The sequence below is a fragment of the Salvelinus namaycush genome, unplaced genomic scaffold (assembly GCF_016432855.1).
Source record: "Salvelinus namaycush isolate Seneca unplaced genomic scaffold, SaNama_1.0 Scaffold3138, whole genome shotgun sequence".
In the NCBI taxonomy this organism is placed as follows: Eukaryota; Metazoa; Chordata; class Actinopteri; order Salmoniformes; family Salmonidae; genus Salvelinus; species Salvelinus namaycush.
Genome location: NW_024060051.1, coordinates 6,977 through 22,565, shown reverse-complemented (window position 1 = coordinate 22,565; position 15,589 = coordinate 6,977). Strand labels below are relative to the sequence as shown.

General features: G+C 41.7%; 1 protein-coding gene across 1 annotated transcript; it reads left to right on the top strand.

Annotated features, from left to right (window-relative positions):
- Nucleotides 1–245: 245 nt before the first annotated feature.
- On the top strand, nucleotides 246–14,187 carry LOC120039962 (disrupted in schizophrenia 1 homolog; the record flags this gene model as incomplete). The annotated part of the gene is made up of 2 exons (XM_038985278.1): nucleotides 246–486; nucleotides 14,143–14,187. Coding segments are annotated over 2 exons (286 nt in total), but the record flags the coding sequence as incomplete, so codon positions are not given.
- Between the last annotated feature and the right edge of the window lie 1,402 nt (nucleotides 14,188–15,589).

The window sequence follows — 15,589 nt, the reverse complement described above, 5'->3', positions numbered from 1 at the left end:
TTTGTGAGTGTAATGTTTACTGTTAATTTTGATTGTTTATTTCACTTTTGTTTATTATTTAATTCACTTGCCAATAAAACCCCTTAAATTCAAATTGGATTGACAGAGAGCGAGAGAGACAGAGACAGAGACAGAGATAGGGAGAGAGAGACACACAAAGAGAGAGAAATAGAGAGAGGGAGAGACAGAGAGAGACAGAGAGATGATGTCTTGTGTATATGATGATGGCTTGTCTCTCTCTGTAGTTGTGGCTGTCCCCCTCTGCAGCGTATCTGGGAGGCTGATCTAGAAGCCTGTCACCTCCTCCTCCGAGGCATCCAGCTGCGTACCCCCTTCTGTAGTGGTGCGGACCCTGCCACAGTGGTACTACCCAGCCCCCAACCAGCCACTAAACAAGAAGCAGATCTGCAGGAATGTGCCATGTTGACGGCTCTGGGGGGGCGCTGGTGCCCCGAGGCCAACCTACAGAACTCAGAGTTCACCAAGGTAACTAACACAGCAACATGTTCCATTTGTAGTGCACTACTTCTGCCCAGGGCCCTATGGGGAATAGGGTGCCATTTGTAGTGCACTACTTCTGCCCAGAGCCCTATAGGGAATAGGGTGCCATTTGTAGTGCACTACTTCTGCCCAGAGCCCTATGGGGAATAGGGTGCCATTTGTAGTGCACTACTTCTGCCCAGAGCCCTATGGGGAATAGGGTGCCATTTGTAGTGCACTACTTCTGCCCAGAGCCCTATAGGGAATAGGGTGCCATTTGTAGTGCACTACTTCTGCCCAGAGCCCTATGGGGAATAGGGTGCCATTTGTAGTGCACTACTTCTGCCCAGAGCCCTATGGGGAATAGGGTGCCATTTGTAGTGCACTACTTCTGCCAAGAGCCCTATGGGGAATAGGGTGCCATTTGTAGTGCACTACTTCTGCCCAGGGCCCTATGGGGAATAGGGTGCCATTTGGAACACATTGTGGTTTGTTATGCTATTTAAATAAGGATACATTTGGTATTTTTTTACCTTACAGTTCAAATCAAATGTAATTTCTCACATGCGCTGAACACAACAGGTGTAGACCTTACCGTGAAATGCTTACTTACAAGCTCTTAAGAAAATATGTATTAAATATATGGTTCCCTGACAGAAGTCTATGGGCCAGGAGAAACACACTGCTTTCATCCCAAATGGCACTCTATTCCCATTATAGTGCACTACTTTAGACCAGAGTCCTTTGGCACTCTATTCCCATTATAGTGCACTACTTTAGACCAGAGTCCTATGGCACTCTATTCCCTATATAGTGCACTACTTTAGACCAAAGTCCTATGGCACTCTATTCCCATTATAGTGCACTACTTTAGACCAGAACCTTATGGAACCCTATTCCCTATATAGTGCATTACTTTAGACCAGAGTCCTATGACACTCTATTCCCTGTATAATGCACTACTTTAGACCAGAGTCCTATGTGCGCTGGGAAACATTTAGGCCACAGCCTCTACGTCTTATTTAGGACACAGCCTCTACGTCTTATTAGGACACAGCCTCTACGTCTTATTTAGGACACAGCCTCTACGTCTTATTAGGACACAGCCTCTACGTCTTATTAGGACACAGCCTCTACGTCTTATTTAGGACACAGCCTCCATGTCTTATTTAGGACACAGCCTCCATGTCTTATTTAGGACACAGCCTCTACGTCTTATTAGGACACAGCCTCCATGTTTTATTTAGGACACAGCCTCTACGTCTTATTAGGACACAGCCTCTACGTCTTATTTAGGACACAGCCTCTACGTCTTATTAGGACACAGCCTCTACGTCTTATTAGGACACAGCCTCTACGTCTTATTAGGACACAGCCTCTACGTCTTATTTAGGACACAGCCTCCATGTCTTATTTAGGACACAGCCTCCATGTCTTATTTAGGACACAGCCTCTACGTCTTATTAGGACACAGCCTCCATGTTTTATTTAGGACACAGCCTCTACGTCTTATTAGGACACAGCCTCTACGTCTTATTTAGGACACAGCCTCTACGTCTTATTAGGACACAGCCTCTACGTCTTATTAGGACACAGGCTCTATGTCTTATTTAGGCCGCAGCCTCTACGTCTTATTTAGGACACAGCCTCTACGTCTTATTTAGGACACGGCCTCTACGTCTTATTTAGGACACAGCCTCCATGTCTTATTTAGGACACGGCCTCCATGTCTTATTTAGGACACAGCCTCCATGTCTTATTTAGGACACAGCCTCTACGTCTTATTTAGGACACAGCCTCCATGTCTTATTTAGGACACAGCCTCCATGTCTTATTTAGGACACAGCCTCTACGTCTTATTTAGGACACAGCCTCTACGTCTTATTTAGGACACAGCCTCTATGTCTTATTTAGGACACCACCTCCATGTCTTATTTAGGCCACAGCCTCTATGTCTTATTTAGGACACAGCCTCTATGTCTTATTTAGGACACAGCCTCTACGTCTTATTTAGGCCACAGCCTATACGTCTTATTCAGGACACAGCCTCTACGTCTTATTTAGGACACAGCCTCTACATCTTATTTAGGACACAGCCTCTATGTCTTATTTAGGACACAGCCTCTACATCTTATTTAGGACACAGCCTCTATGTCTTATTTAGGACACAGCCTCGACGTCTTATTTAGGACATGTTCATGCACACTAGAAAAACACAATCTGATGTTTACTGTCAGTGATTTAGAAGCATTTCATGCCTTTGAATTGAAATAGTCTAATGCTGATGTGGGTATATAGTTTCCACTGTGGCCAAAACAGTGTTTTAATTCAGTCAAGTGTAGTAATTCTTGTTAGCGTTCAACAGTAGTTACATATATTCCAACTTTCATATAGCCCGTAATTATGCAGGAAACTTGTGGCCTGTGAAAACCTGACCTCAAAGAGCCCCTAACTCACAGTCCTCCTAATATGGATAGAAACCTGACCTCAAAGAGCCCCTAACTCACAGTCCTCCTAATATGGATAGAAACCTGACCTCAAAGAGCCCCTAACTCACAGTCTTCTTAACATGGATAGAAACCTGACCTCAAAGAGCCCCTAACTCACAGTCCTCCTAATATGGATAGAAACCTGACCTCAAAGAGCCCCTAACTCACAGTCCTCTTAACATGGATAGAAACCTGACCTCAAAGAGCCCCTAACTCACAGTCCTCTTAATATGGATAGAAACCTGACCTCAAAGAGCCCCTAACTCACAGTCCTCTTAACATGGATAGAAACCTGACCTCAAAGAGCCCCTAACTCACAGTCCTCCTAATATGGATAGAAACCTGACCTCAAAGAGCCCCTAACTCACAGTCCTCCTAATATGGATAGAAACCTGACCTCAAAGAGCCCCTAACTCACAGTCCTCCTAATATGGATAGAAACCTGACCTCAAAGAGCCCCTAACTCACAGTCCTCCTAATATGGATAGAAACCTGACTTCAAAGAGCCCCTAACTCACAGTCCTCTTAACATGGATAGAAACCTGACTTCAAAGAGCCCCTAACTCACAGTCCTCTTAATATGGATAGAAACCTGACCTCAAAGAGCCCCTAACTCACAGTCCTCTTAACATGGATAGAAACCTGACCTCAAAGAGCCCCTAACTCACAGTCCTCTTAACATGGATAGAAACCTGACCTCAAAGAGCCCCTAACTCACAGTCCTCTTAATATGGATAGAAACCTGACCTCAAAGAGCCCCTAACTCACAGTCCTCCTAATATGGATAGAAACCTGACCTCAAAGAGCCCCTAACTCACAGTCCTCCTAATATGGATAGAAACCTGACTTTAAATCAAGCGCTGTTAGCCGACAGTCCTCTTAATATCAAAAACATCCTGTTGATGTTGTCTCACCACAGTCCAGAGTGCAGATATGTCTCTCTCCACCTCCAGCTCTCCGGGTCTGGTTGAGGGGGTGTTGTTGAGCTGGACTATTTTTTGTCCTGACTGGAGTGTGTTCACCTGCTCTTCCAGCTCCACCTGCCTTACCTCCAGCTGGGTGAATGTATCCTTCATTTCAATGAGGGAGTAGTACTCTGTGCTGGGAGGTTGACTTTCCGCTTGGGGTTGCTCATCTGTGGTGTTGTGTAATGAAGACGTCTGGTCTGACACACTCGGGGTGGGGTTATCTTTCCTGCTGAGCTATCTCTTTGGTAATGTGAAAGTCCAGCTGAAACTGTTTGGGGAATTGTACCATTACTGTTTCAGATTTGTATAGGTTCACATTGGCTGACTCAAAGTCCTCGTTGTCTATTATCCTGAGATTCCACCCATCGTTAACACCCCCCCACCCTCTTAACAGGTTCTACCCTCAAGCCATGAGACTGCTGAACAATTAATCAAATGGCCACCAGACTATTTACATTGACACCCCCCCCCCCTCCATTTGTTTTTACACTGCTGCTACTCGCTGTTTATTATCTATGCATAGTCACTTCACCCCCACCTACATGTACTAATTACCTCAACTAACCTGTACCCTGCACACTGACTCTGTATAAAGCCTCGTTATTGTTATGTTATTGTGTTACTTTTTATAATGTTTTACTTTAGTTTATTTGGTAAAGATTTTAAATATTTTATATAAATATAAAATCTTTCTTGAACTGCATTGTTGGTTAAGGGCCTGTAAGTCAGCATTTGGTAAGATGGTAAGGTCTACGGCGTATGTGACAAATAAAGTTTGATTTGATTTATATATAAAGTAAAAAATATATAATATATAATATAATATAATGTATTTTTCTTCTTTAAAATGGTTTCAGACTGAACATGACTCATTCAGTCCCAGGTTGTGGAGGGTCGTATCCTGTTTATAACCTGGTGACATAGTGTTGTGGAGGGTCGTATCCTGTTTATAACCTGGTGACATAGTGGAGGGTCGTATCCTGTCTATAACCTGGTGACATAGTGTTGTGGAGGGTCGTATCCTGTTTATAACCTGGTGACATAGTGGAGGGTCGTATCCTGTTTATAACCTGGTGACATAGTGGAGGGTAGTATCCTGTATATAACCTGGTGACATAGTGGAGGGTAATATCCTGTTTATAACCAGGTGACATAGTGTTGTGGAGGGTCGTATCCTGTTTATAACCTGGTGACATAGTGTTGTGGAGGGTAGTATCCTGTATATAACCTGGTGACATAGTGGAGGGTAATATCCTGTTTATAACCAGGTGACATAGTGTTGTGGAGGGTCGTATCCTGTTTATAACCTGGTGACATAGTGTTGTGGAGGGTAGTATCCTGTATATAACCTGGTGACATAGTGTTGTAGAGGGTAGGATCCTGTTTATAACCAGGTGACATAGTGGAGTGTAGTATCCTGTTTATAACCTAGTGACATAGTGTTGTGGAGGGTAGTATCCTGTATATAACCTGGTGACATAGTGTTGTGGAGGGTCGTATCCTGTATATAACCTGGTGACATAGTGTTGTGGAGGGTCGTATCCTGTATATAACCTGGTGACATAGTGTTGTGGAGGGTAGTATCCTGTATATAACCTGGTGACATAGTGTTGTGGAGGGTCTTATCCTGTATATAACCAGGTGACATAGTGTAGTGGAGGGTAGTATCCTGTATATAACCTGGTGACATAGTGTTGTGGAGGGTCGTATCCTGTATATAACCTGGTGACATAGTGTTGTGGAGGGTAGTATCCTGTATATAACCTGGTGACATAGTGTTGTGGAGGGTAGTATCCTGTATATAACCTGGTGACATAGTGTTGTGGAGGGTAGTATCCTGTATATAACCTGGTGACATAGTGTTGTGGAGGGTAGTATCCTGTATATAACCTGGTGACATAGTGTTGTGGAGGGTCGTATCCTGTTTATAACCTGGTGACATAGTGGAGGGTAGTATCCTGTATATAACCAGGTGACATAGTGTTGTGGAGGGTCGTATCCTGTTTATAACCTGGTGACATAGTGTTGTGGAGGGTATTATCCTGTATATAACCAGGTGATATAGTGAAGGTTGTTGTGGAGGGTAGTATCCTGTATATGTCCTGGTGACATAGTGAAGGTTATGTTGTAGAGGGTAGTATCCTGTATATGTCCTGGTGACATAGTGTTGTGGAGGGTAGTATCCTGTATATGTCCTGGTGACATAGTGAAGGTTATGTTGTAGAGGGTAGTATCCTGTATATGTCCTGGTGACATAGTGAAGGTTATGTTGTAGAGGGTAGTATCCTGTATATGTCCTGGTGACATAGTGAAGGTTATGTTGTAGAGGGTAGTATCCTGTATATGTCCTGGTGACATAGTGAAGGTTATGTTGTGGAGGGTAGTATCCTGTATATGTCCTGGTGACATAGTGAAGGTTATGTTGTGGAGGGTAGTATCCTGTATATGTCCTGGTGACATAGTGAAGGTTATGTTGTGGAGGGTAGTATCCTGTATATGTCCTGGTGACATAGTGAAGGTTATGTTGTGGAGGGTAGTATCCTGTATATGTCCTGGTGACATAGTGTTGTGGAGGGTAGTATCCTGTATATGTCCTGGTGACATAGTGAAGGTTATGTTGTGGAGGGTAGTATCCTGTATATGTCCTGGTGACATAGTGAAGGTTATGTTGTAGAGGGTAGTATCCTGTATATAACCTGGTGACATAGTGGAGGTTGTTGTGGAGGGTATTATCCTGTATATAACCTGGTGACATAGTGGAGGGTAATATCCTGTATATAACCTGGTGACATAGTGGAGGGTAATATCCTGTATATAACCTGGTGACATAGTGTTGTGGAGGGTAGTATCCTGTATATAACCTGGTGACATAGTGGAGGGTAATATCCTGTATATAACCTGGTGACATAGTGGAGGGTATTATCCTGTATATAACCTGGTGACATAGTGGAGGGTAATATCCTGTATATAACCAGGTGATATAGTGGAGGGTAATATCCTGTATATAACCTGGTGACATAGTGGAGGGTAATATCCTGTATATAACCTGGTGACATAGTGTTGTGGAGGGTAGTATCCTGTATATAACCTGGTGACATAGTGGAGGGTAATATCCTGTATATAACATGGTGACATAGTGAAGGTTGTTGTGGAGGGTAGTTTCCTGTATATGTCCTGGTGACATAGTATTGTGGAGGGTAGTATCCTGTATATGTCCTGGTGACATAGTATTGTGGAGGGTAGTATCCTGTATATGTCTTGGTGACATAGTGAAGGTTATGTTGTAGAGGGTAGTATCCTGCATATGTCCTGGTGACATAGTGAAGGTTATGTTGTAGAGGGTAGTATCCTGTATATGTCCTGGTGACATAGTGTTGTGGAGGGTAGTATCCTGTATATGTCCTGGTGACATAGTGAAGGTTATGTTGTAGAGGGTAGTATCCTGTATATGTCTTGGTGACATAGTAAAGGTTATGTTGTAGAGGGTAGTATCCTGTATATGTCCTGGTGACATAGTGAAGGTTATGTTGTAGAGGGTAGTATCCTGTATATGTCTTGGTGACATAGTAAAGGTTATGTTGTAGAGGGTAGTATCCTGTATATGTCCTGGTGACATAGTGTTGTGGAGGGTAGTATCCTGTATATGTCCTGGTGACATAGTGAAGGTTATGTTGTAGAGGGTAGTATCCTGTATATGTCTTGGTGACATAGTAAAGGTTATGTTGTAGAGGGTAGTATCCTGTATATGTCCTGGTGACATAGTGTTGTGGAGGGTAGTATCCTGTATATGTCCTGGTGACATAGTGAAGGTTATGTTGTAGAGGGTAGTATCCTGTATATGTCTTGGTGACATAGTAAAGGTTATGTTGTAGAGGGTAGTATCCTGTATATGTCCTGGTGACATAGTGTTGTGGAGGGTAGTATCCTGTATATGTCCTGGTGACATAGTGAAGGTTATGTTGTGGAGGGTAGCATCCTGTATATGTCCTGGTGACATAGTTGAGGTTATGTAGTGGAGGGTAGTATCCTGTATATGTCTTGGTGACATAGTAAAGGTTATGTTGTAGAGGGTAGTATCCTGTATATGTCCTGGTGACATAGTGTTGTGGAGGGTAGTATCCTGTATATGTCCTGGTGACATAGTGAAGGTTATGTTGTAGAGGGTAGTATCCTGTATATGTCCTGGTGACATAGTGAAGGTTATGTTGTAGAGGGTAGTATCCTGTATATGTCCTGGTGACATAGTGGAGGGTAGTATCCTGTATATGTCCTGGTGACATAGTGGAGGGTAGTATCCTGTATATGTCCTGGTGACATAGTGAAGGTTATGTTGTGGAGGGTAGTATCCTGTATATGTCCTGGTGACATAGTGAAGGTTATGTTGTGGAGGGTAGTATCCTGTATATGTCCTGGTGACATAGTGGAGGGTAGTATCCTGTATATGTCCTGGTGACATAGTGGAGGTTATGTTGTGGAGGGTAGTATCCTGTATATGTCCTGGTGACATAGTGTTGTGGAGGGTAGTATCCTGCATATGTCCTGGTGACATAGTGAAGGTTATGTTGTGGAGGGTAGTATCCTGTATATGTCCTGGTGACATAGTGTTGTGGAGGGTAGCATCCTGTATATGTCCTGGTGACATAGTGTTGTGGAGGGTAGTATCCTGTATATGTCCTGGTGACATAGTGTTGTGGAGGGTAGTATCCTGTATATGTCCTGGTGACATAGTGAGGGTTTTGTTGTGGAGGGTAGTATCCTGTATATGTCCTGGTGACATAGTGAAGGTTATGTTGTGGAGGGTAGTATCCTGTATATGTCCTGGTGACATAGTGAAGGTTATGTTGTGGAGGGTAGTATCCTGTATATGTCCTGGTGACATAGTGTTGTGGAGGGTAGTATCCTGTATATGTCCTGGTGACATAGTGAAGGTTATGTTGTAGAGGGTAGTTTCCTGTATATGTCCTGGTGACATAGTGTTGTGGAGGGTAGTATTCTGTATATGTCCTGGTGACATAGTGAAGGTTATGTTGTGGAGGGTAGTATCCTGTATATGTCCTGGTGACATAGTGTTGTGGAGGGTAGTGTCCTGTATATGTCTTGGTGACATAGTGAAGGTTATGTTGTGGAGGGTAGTTTCCTGTATATAACATGGTGACATAGTGAAGGTTATGTTGTGGAGGGTAGTATCCTGTATATGTCCTGGTGACATAGTATTGTGGTGGGTAGTATCCTGTATATGTCCTGGTGACATAGTATTGTGGTGGGTAGTATCCTGTATATGTCCTGGTGACATAGTGAAGGTTATGTTGTGGAGGGTAGTATCCTGTATATGTCCTGGTGTATGTAAATCTATATGTTTGTAAAAAAAATACAGAAAAATGTGGGAGCTCATCTGCTCATGACCTCTGTCTCTGTCTCTGTCTCTGTCTCTGTCTCTGTCTCTCTCTCTCTCTCTGTCTGTCTCTGTCTCTGTCTCTGTCTCTGTCTCTGTCTCTCTGTCTCTGTCTCTCTGTCTCTGTCTCTGTCTCTGTCTCTGTCTCTGTCTCTGTCTCTGTCTCTGTCTCTCTCTCTGTCTCTGTCTCTGTCTCTGTCTCTGTCTCTGTCTCTGTCTCTGTCTCTGTCTCTGTCTCTGTCTCTGTCTCTGTCTCTGTCTCTCTCTGTGCTGTTTGTACTTTCTTTTCCTGAAGCCTGGCCTGTCCTCCTAACCTCTCTTCGGGACAATGAAGGTGAGACAAGGACATCCATTTTTCCTCCCTCTCCTGTCTCACTGCCGTGTATTCCACCTTTCTCTTCTCCCAACCAACCCGTCAAAACACCCACAGAGAATATCTTACAGCTCTCCCTAAGACAGAGACAAAGAGGTAGTCTGTCTATACATGTAGGTAGAGGTAGTCTGTCTATACATGTAGGTAGAGGTAGTATGTCTATACATGTATGTATTGGTAGTCTGTATATACATGTATGTAGAGGTAGTCTGTCTATACATGTAGGTAGAGGTAGTCTGTCTCTACATATATGTAGTGGTAGCCTGTCTCTACATGTATGTAGAGGTAGTCTGTCTATACATGTATGTAGAGGTAGTCTGTCTATACATGTATGTAGAGGTAGTCTGTCTGTATATGTATGTAGTGGTAGTCTGTCTCTACATGTATGTAGAGGTAGTCTGTCTATACATGTATGTAGAGGTAGTCTGTCTATACATGTATGTAGAGGTAGTCTGTCTGTATATGTATGTAGAGGTAGTCTGTCTATACATGTAGGTAGAGGTAGTCTGTCTATACATGTATGTAGAGGTAGTCTGTCTATACATGTATGTAGAGGTAGTCTGTCTCTACATGTAGGTAGAGGTAGTCTGTCTATACATGTATGTAGAGGTAGTCTGTCTCTACATGTAGGTAGAGGTAGTCTGTCTATACATGTAGGCAGAGGTAGTCTGTCTATACATGTATGTAGAGGTAGTCTGTCTATACATGTATGTAGAGGTAGTCTGTCTATACATGTAGGTAGTGGTAGTCTGTCTCTACATGTATGTAGAGGTAGTCTGTCTATACATGTATGTAGAGGTAGTCTGTCTATACATGTAGGTAGAGGTAGTCTGTCTCTACATGTATGTAGTGGTAGTCTGTCTATACATGTATGTAGAGGTAGTCTGTCTATACATGTAGGTAGAGGTAGTCTGTCTATACATGTATGTAGAGGTAGTCTGTCTGTATATGTAGGTAGAGGTAGTCTGTCTATACATGTAGGTAGAGGTAGTCTGTCTATACATGTACGTAGAGGAGGTCTATACATGTACATGGATGTAGTCTGTCTTTCTCTTTCTCTCTGTCTCTCTGTCTCTCTCTGTCTCACTCTCTCTTTGCTGTTTGTCCTTTGTTTTTATGCAGCCTGGCCTGTCCTCCTAACCTCTCTTCGGGACAATGAAGGTGAGACAAGGACATCCATCTTTCCTCCCTCTCCTGTCTCACTGCTGTGTATTACACCTTTCTCTTCTCCCAACCAACCCGTCAAAACACCCACAGAGAATATCTTACAGCTCTCCCTAAGACAGAGACAAAGAGGTAGTCTGTCTATACATGTAGGTAGAGGTAGTCTGTCTATACATGTAGGTAGAGGTAGTATGTCTATACATGTATGTAGAGGTAGTCTGTCTATACATGTAGGTAGAGGTAGTCTGTCTATACATGTATGTAGTGGTAGTATGTCTCTACATGTATGTAGAGGTAGTCTGTCTATACATGTAGGTAGAGGTAGTCTGTCTATACATGTATGTAGAGGTAGTCTGTCTATACATGTAGGTAGAGGTAGTCTGTCTATACATGTAGGTAGAGGTAGTCTGTCTATACATGTATGTAGAGGTAGTCTGTCTATACATGTAGGTAGAGGTAGTCTGTCTATACATGTATGTAGAGGTAGTCTGTCTATACATGTATGTAGTGGTAGTATGTCTCTACATGTATGTAGAGGTAGTCTGTCTATACATGTATGTAGTGGTAGTATGTCTCTACATGTATGTAGAGGTAGTCTGTCTATACATGTATGTAGTGGTAGTCTGTCTATACATGTATGTAGAGGTAGTCTGTCTATACATGTAGGTAGAGGTAGTCTGTCTATACATGTAGGTAGAGGTAGTCTGTCTATACATGTATGTAGAGGCAGTCTGTCTATACATGTAGGTAGAGGTAGTCTGTCTATACATGTAGGTAGAGGTAGTATGTCTATACATGTAGGTAGAGGTAGTCTGTCTATACATGTAGGTAGAGGTAGTCTGTCTCTACATGTATGTAGAGGTAGTCTGTCTATACATGTAGGTAGAGGTAGTCTGTCTATACATGTATGTAGTGGTAGTCTGTCTCTACATGTATGTAGAGGTAGTCTGTCTATACATGTAGGTAGTGGTAGTCTGTCTCTACATGTATGTAGAGGTAGTCTGTCTATACATGTATGTAGAGGTAGTCTGTCTATACATGTAGGTAGAGGTAGTCTGTCTATACATGTATGTAGAGGTAGTCTGTCTATACATGTAGTTAGAGGTAGTCTGTCTTTACATGTAGGTAGAGGTAGTCTGTCTATACATGTAGGCAGAGGTTGTCTGTACATGTATGTAGAGGTAGTCTGTCTCTACATGTATGTAGAGGTAGTCTTTCTCTACATGTATGTAGAGGTAGTCTGTCTATACATGTATGTAGAGGTAGTCTGTCTCTACATGTATGTAGATGTAGTCTGTCTATACATGTATGTAGAGGTAGTCTGTCTATACATCTACGTAGTGGTAGTCTGTCTATACATGTATGTAGAGGTAGTCTATCTGTATATGTATGTAGAGGTAGTCTGTCTATACATGTATGTAGAGGTAGTCTGTCTATACATGTATGTAGAAGTAGTCTGTCTGTACATTTTGGTAGAGGTGGTCTGTCTATACATGTTTGTAGAGGTAGTCTGTCTATACATGTATGTAGAGGTAGTCTGTCTATACATGTATGTAGATGTAGTCTGTCTATACATGTATGTAGAGGTAGTCTGTCTATACATGTATGTAGAGGTAGTCTGTCTGTATATGTATGTAGATGTAGTCTGTCTATACATGTAGGTAGAGGTAGTCTGTCTATACATGTATGTAGAGGTAGTCTGTCTATACATGTATGTAGAGGTAGTCTGTCTATACATGTATGTAGAAGTAGTCTGTCTATACATGTATGTAGAGGTAGTCTGTCTGTATATGTTTGTAGAGGTAGTCTGTCTGTATATGTATGTAGATGTAGTCTGTCTATACATGTATGTAGAGGTAGTCTGTATATACATGTATGTAGAGGTAGTCTGTCTATACATGTACGTAGAGGTAGTCTATCTATACATGTAGGTATAGGTAGTCTGTCTTTACATGTAGGTAGAGGTAGTCTGTCTATACATTTAGGCAGAGGTTGTCTGTACATGTATGTAGAGGTAGTCTGTCTCTACATGTATGTAGAGGTAGTCTGTCTCTACATGTATGTAGAGGTAGTCTGTCTATACATGTAGGTAGTGGTAGTCTTTCTCTACATGTATGTAGAGGTAGTCTGTCTCTACATGTATGTAGAGGTAGTCTGTCTATACATGTATGTAGAGGTAGTCTGTCTATACATGTATGTAGAGGTAGTCTGTCTCTACATGTATGTAGAGGTAGTCTGTCTCTACATGTATGTAGAGGTAGTCTGTCTATACATGTACATAGAGGTAGTCTGTCTGTACATTTTGGTAGAGGTGGTCTGTCTATACATGTTTGTAGAGGTAGTCTGTCTATACATATATGTAGAGGTAGTCTGTCTATACATGTATGTAGAGGTAGTCTGTCTATACATGTAGGTAGAGGTAGTCTGTCTATACATGTAGGTAGAGGTAGTCTGTCTATACATGTAGGTAGAGGTAGTCTGTCTATACATGTATGTAGAGGTAGTCTGTCTATACATGTATGTAGAGGTAGTCTGTCTATACATGTAGGTAGAGGTAGTCTGTCTATACATGTATGTAGTGGTAGTCTGTCTCTACATGTATATAGAGGTAGTCTGTCTATACATGTTAGTAGTGGTAGTCTGTCTCTACATGTATGTAGAGGTAGTCTGTCTATACATGTTAGTAGTGGTAGTCTGTCTCTACATGTATGTAGAGGTAGTCTGTCTATACATGTACGTATAACCACAACTACAGTACTGTAGACAGACTGAACATACATAACTACAGTACTGTAGACAGACTGAACATACATAACTACAGTACTGTAGACAGACTGAACATACATAACTACAGTACTGTAGACAGACTGAACATACATAACTACAGTACTGTAGACAGACTGAAAAAAACAACGCAGGGATGGTCATTAATGTTTATTTTAATGTGTGTGTGTGTGTGTGTGTGTGTGTGTGTGTGTGTGTGTGTGTGTGTGTGTGTGTGTGTGTGTGTGTGTGTGTGTGTGTGTGTGTGTGTGTGTGTGTGTGTGTGAATCAGGTAATTTTGGAGATGAATAATTGGCTTCCCCTCATTATGATGATGATGGAGGAACACACACACACACACACACACACACACACACACACACACACACACACACACACACACACACACACACACACACACACACACACACACACAAAGCATCATTATGTTTTCAATAATTCATGAGGTTGTTATGATAGTTGCTTCAACAACATGTTTCTCTTTTGTTGCAGAAATTGGAAGAGTTTTTATTCTGCATGGAGGATGTTCACCCAGAGGTAGGCACGAATCCTCCTTCTCTATACTCTACTGTATGCTGAAGCTAAACATTATTCTAAAGCTAATGATAAATATTATTTTAAAGCTATTGATAAATATTATTCTAAAGCTAATGATAAATATTATTTTAAAGCTAATGATAAATATTATTCTAAAGCTATTGATAAATATTATTCTAAAGCTAATGATACATATTATTTTAAAGCTAATGATAAATATTATTTTAAAGCTAATGATAAATATTATTCTAAAGCTATTGATAAATATTATTCTAAAGCTAATGATAAATATTATTCTAAAGCGAATGATAAATATTATTCTAAAGCTATTGATAAATATTATTTTCAAGCTATTGATAAATATTATTTTAAAGCTAATGCATCAGACCAGCAGGCTTGTTTTATTGTGGCATTGAGGTGGTTTGAACCCTGATCTGACCTCAGTGTAAACATGACCTAAAGATGGCACTGAAGAACATGGCTGACGTTTTTATATTCTCCCAACCAATTGTGCTATTTTGTTATTTTTTTTGCGTTTTGTGTAACTTAATTTTTTACCTATTGTGTACATAATGTTGCTGCTACCGTCTCTTTTGACCCGAAAATAACTTCTGGATATCAGAAAAGCGATTACTCACATGTGGACTGGAAGAAACTTTTTTTCTGATAACGAGTCCGGCGAGTCCGACGGGAAGGATATCCTGCTTTCACTGGAACAGGCCCAGATACACGCCTTTTGCGTGAAGAAAAGATGCCGGAAAAAGGGGCCGCAGATCAGGCATCCTCCGAGAGAGTAAACTCCCACTGCCTTCCATTCTTCTCGCTAACGTGCAATCATTGGACAATAAAATGGATGACCTATGATTAAAATTATCCTACCAACGGGACATTAAAAACTGTTACATCTTATGTTTCACCGAGACATGGCTGAACGAAGAAATGGACAATATAGAGCTGGTGGGATTTTCCATGAACCGGCAGGACAGAGACGCTACCTCTGGTAAGACGAGGGGGGGGGGGGTCTTTTTGTCAATAACAGCTGGTGCTCGATGTCTAATATTAAACAAGTCTCGAGGTATTGCTCACCTGAGGTAGAGAACCTTATAATAAGATTTAGATTGCACTATCTACCAAGAGAGTTCTCATCTATATTATTCGTAGCCGTCCATTTACCACCACAAAACGAAGCTGGCACTAAGACCGCACTCAACGAGCTGTATAAGGCCATAAGCAAACAAGAAAATGCTCACCCAGAAACAGCACTCCTAGTGGCCGGGGACTTTAATGCAGGAAAACTTAAATCTGTTTTACCAAATTTTACCAAAGCTCTCCCCCACCCTCCATTTGGCAAATCTGACCAGAATTCTATTCTCCTGATTCCTGCTTACAAGCAAAAACTTAA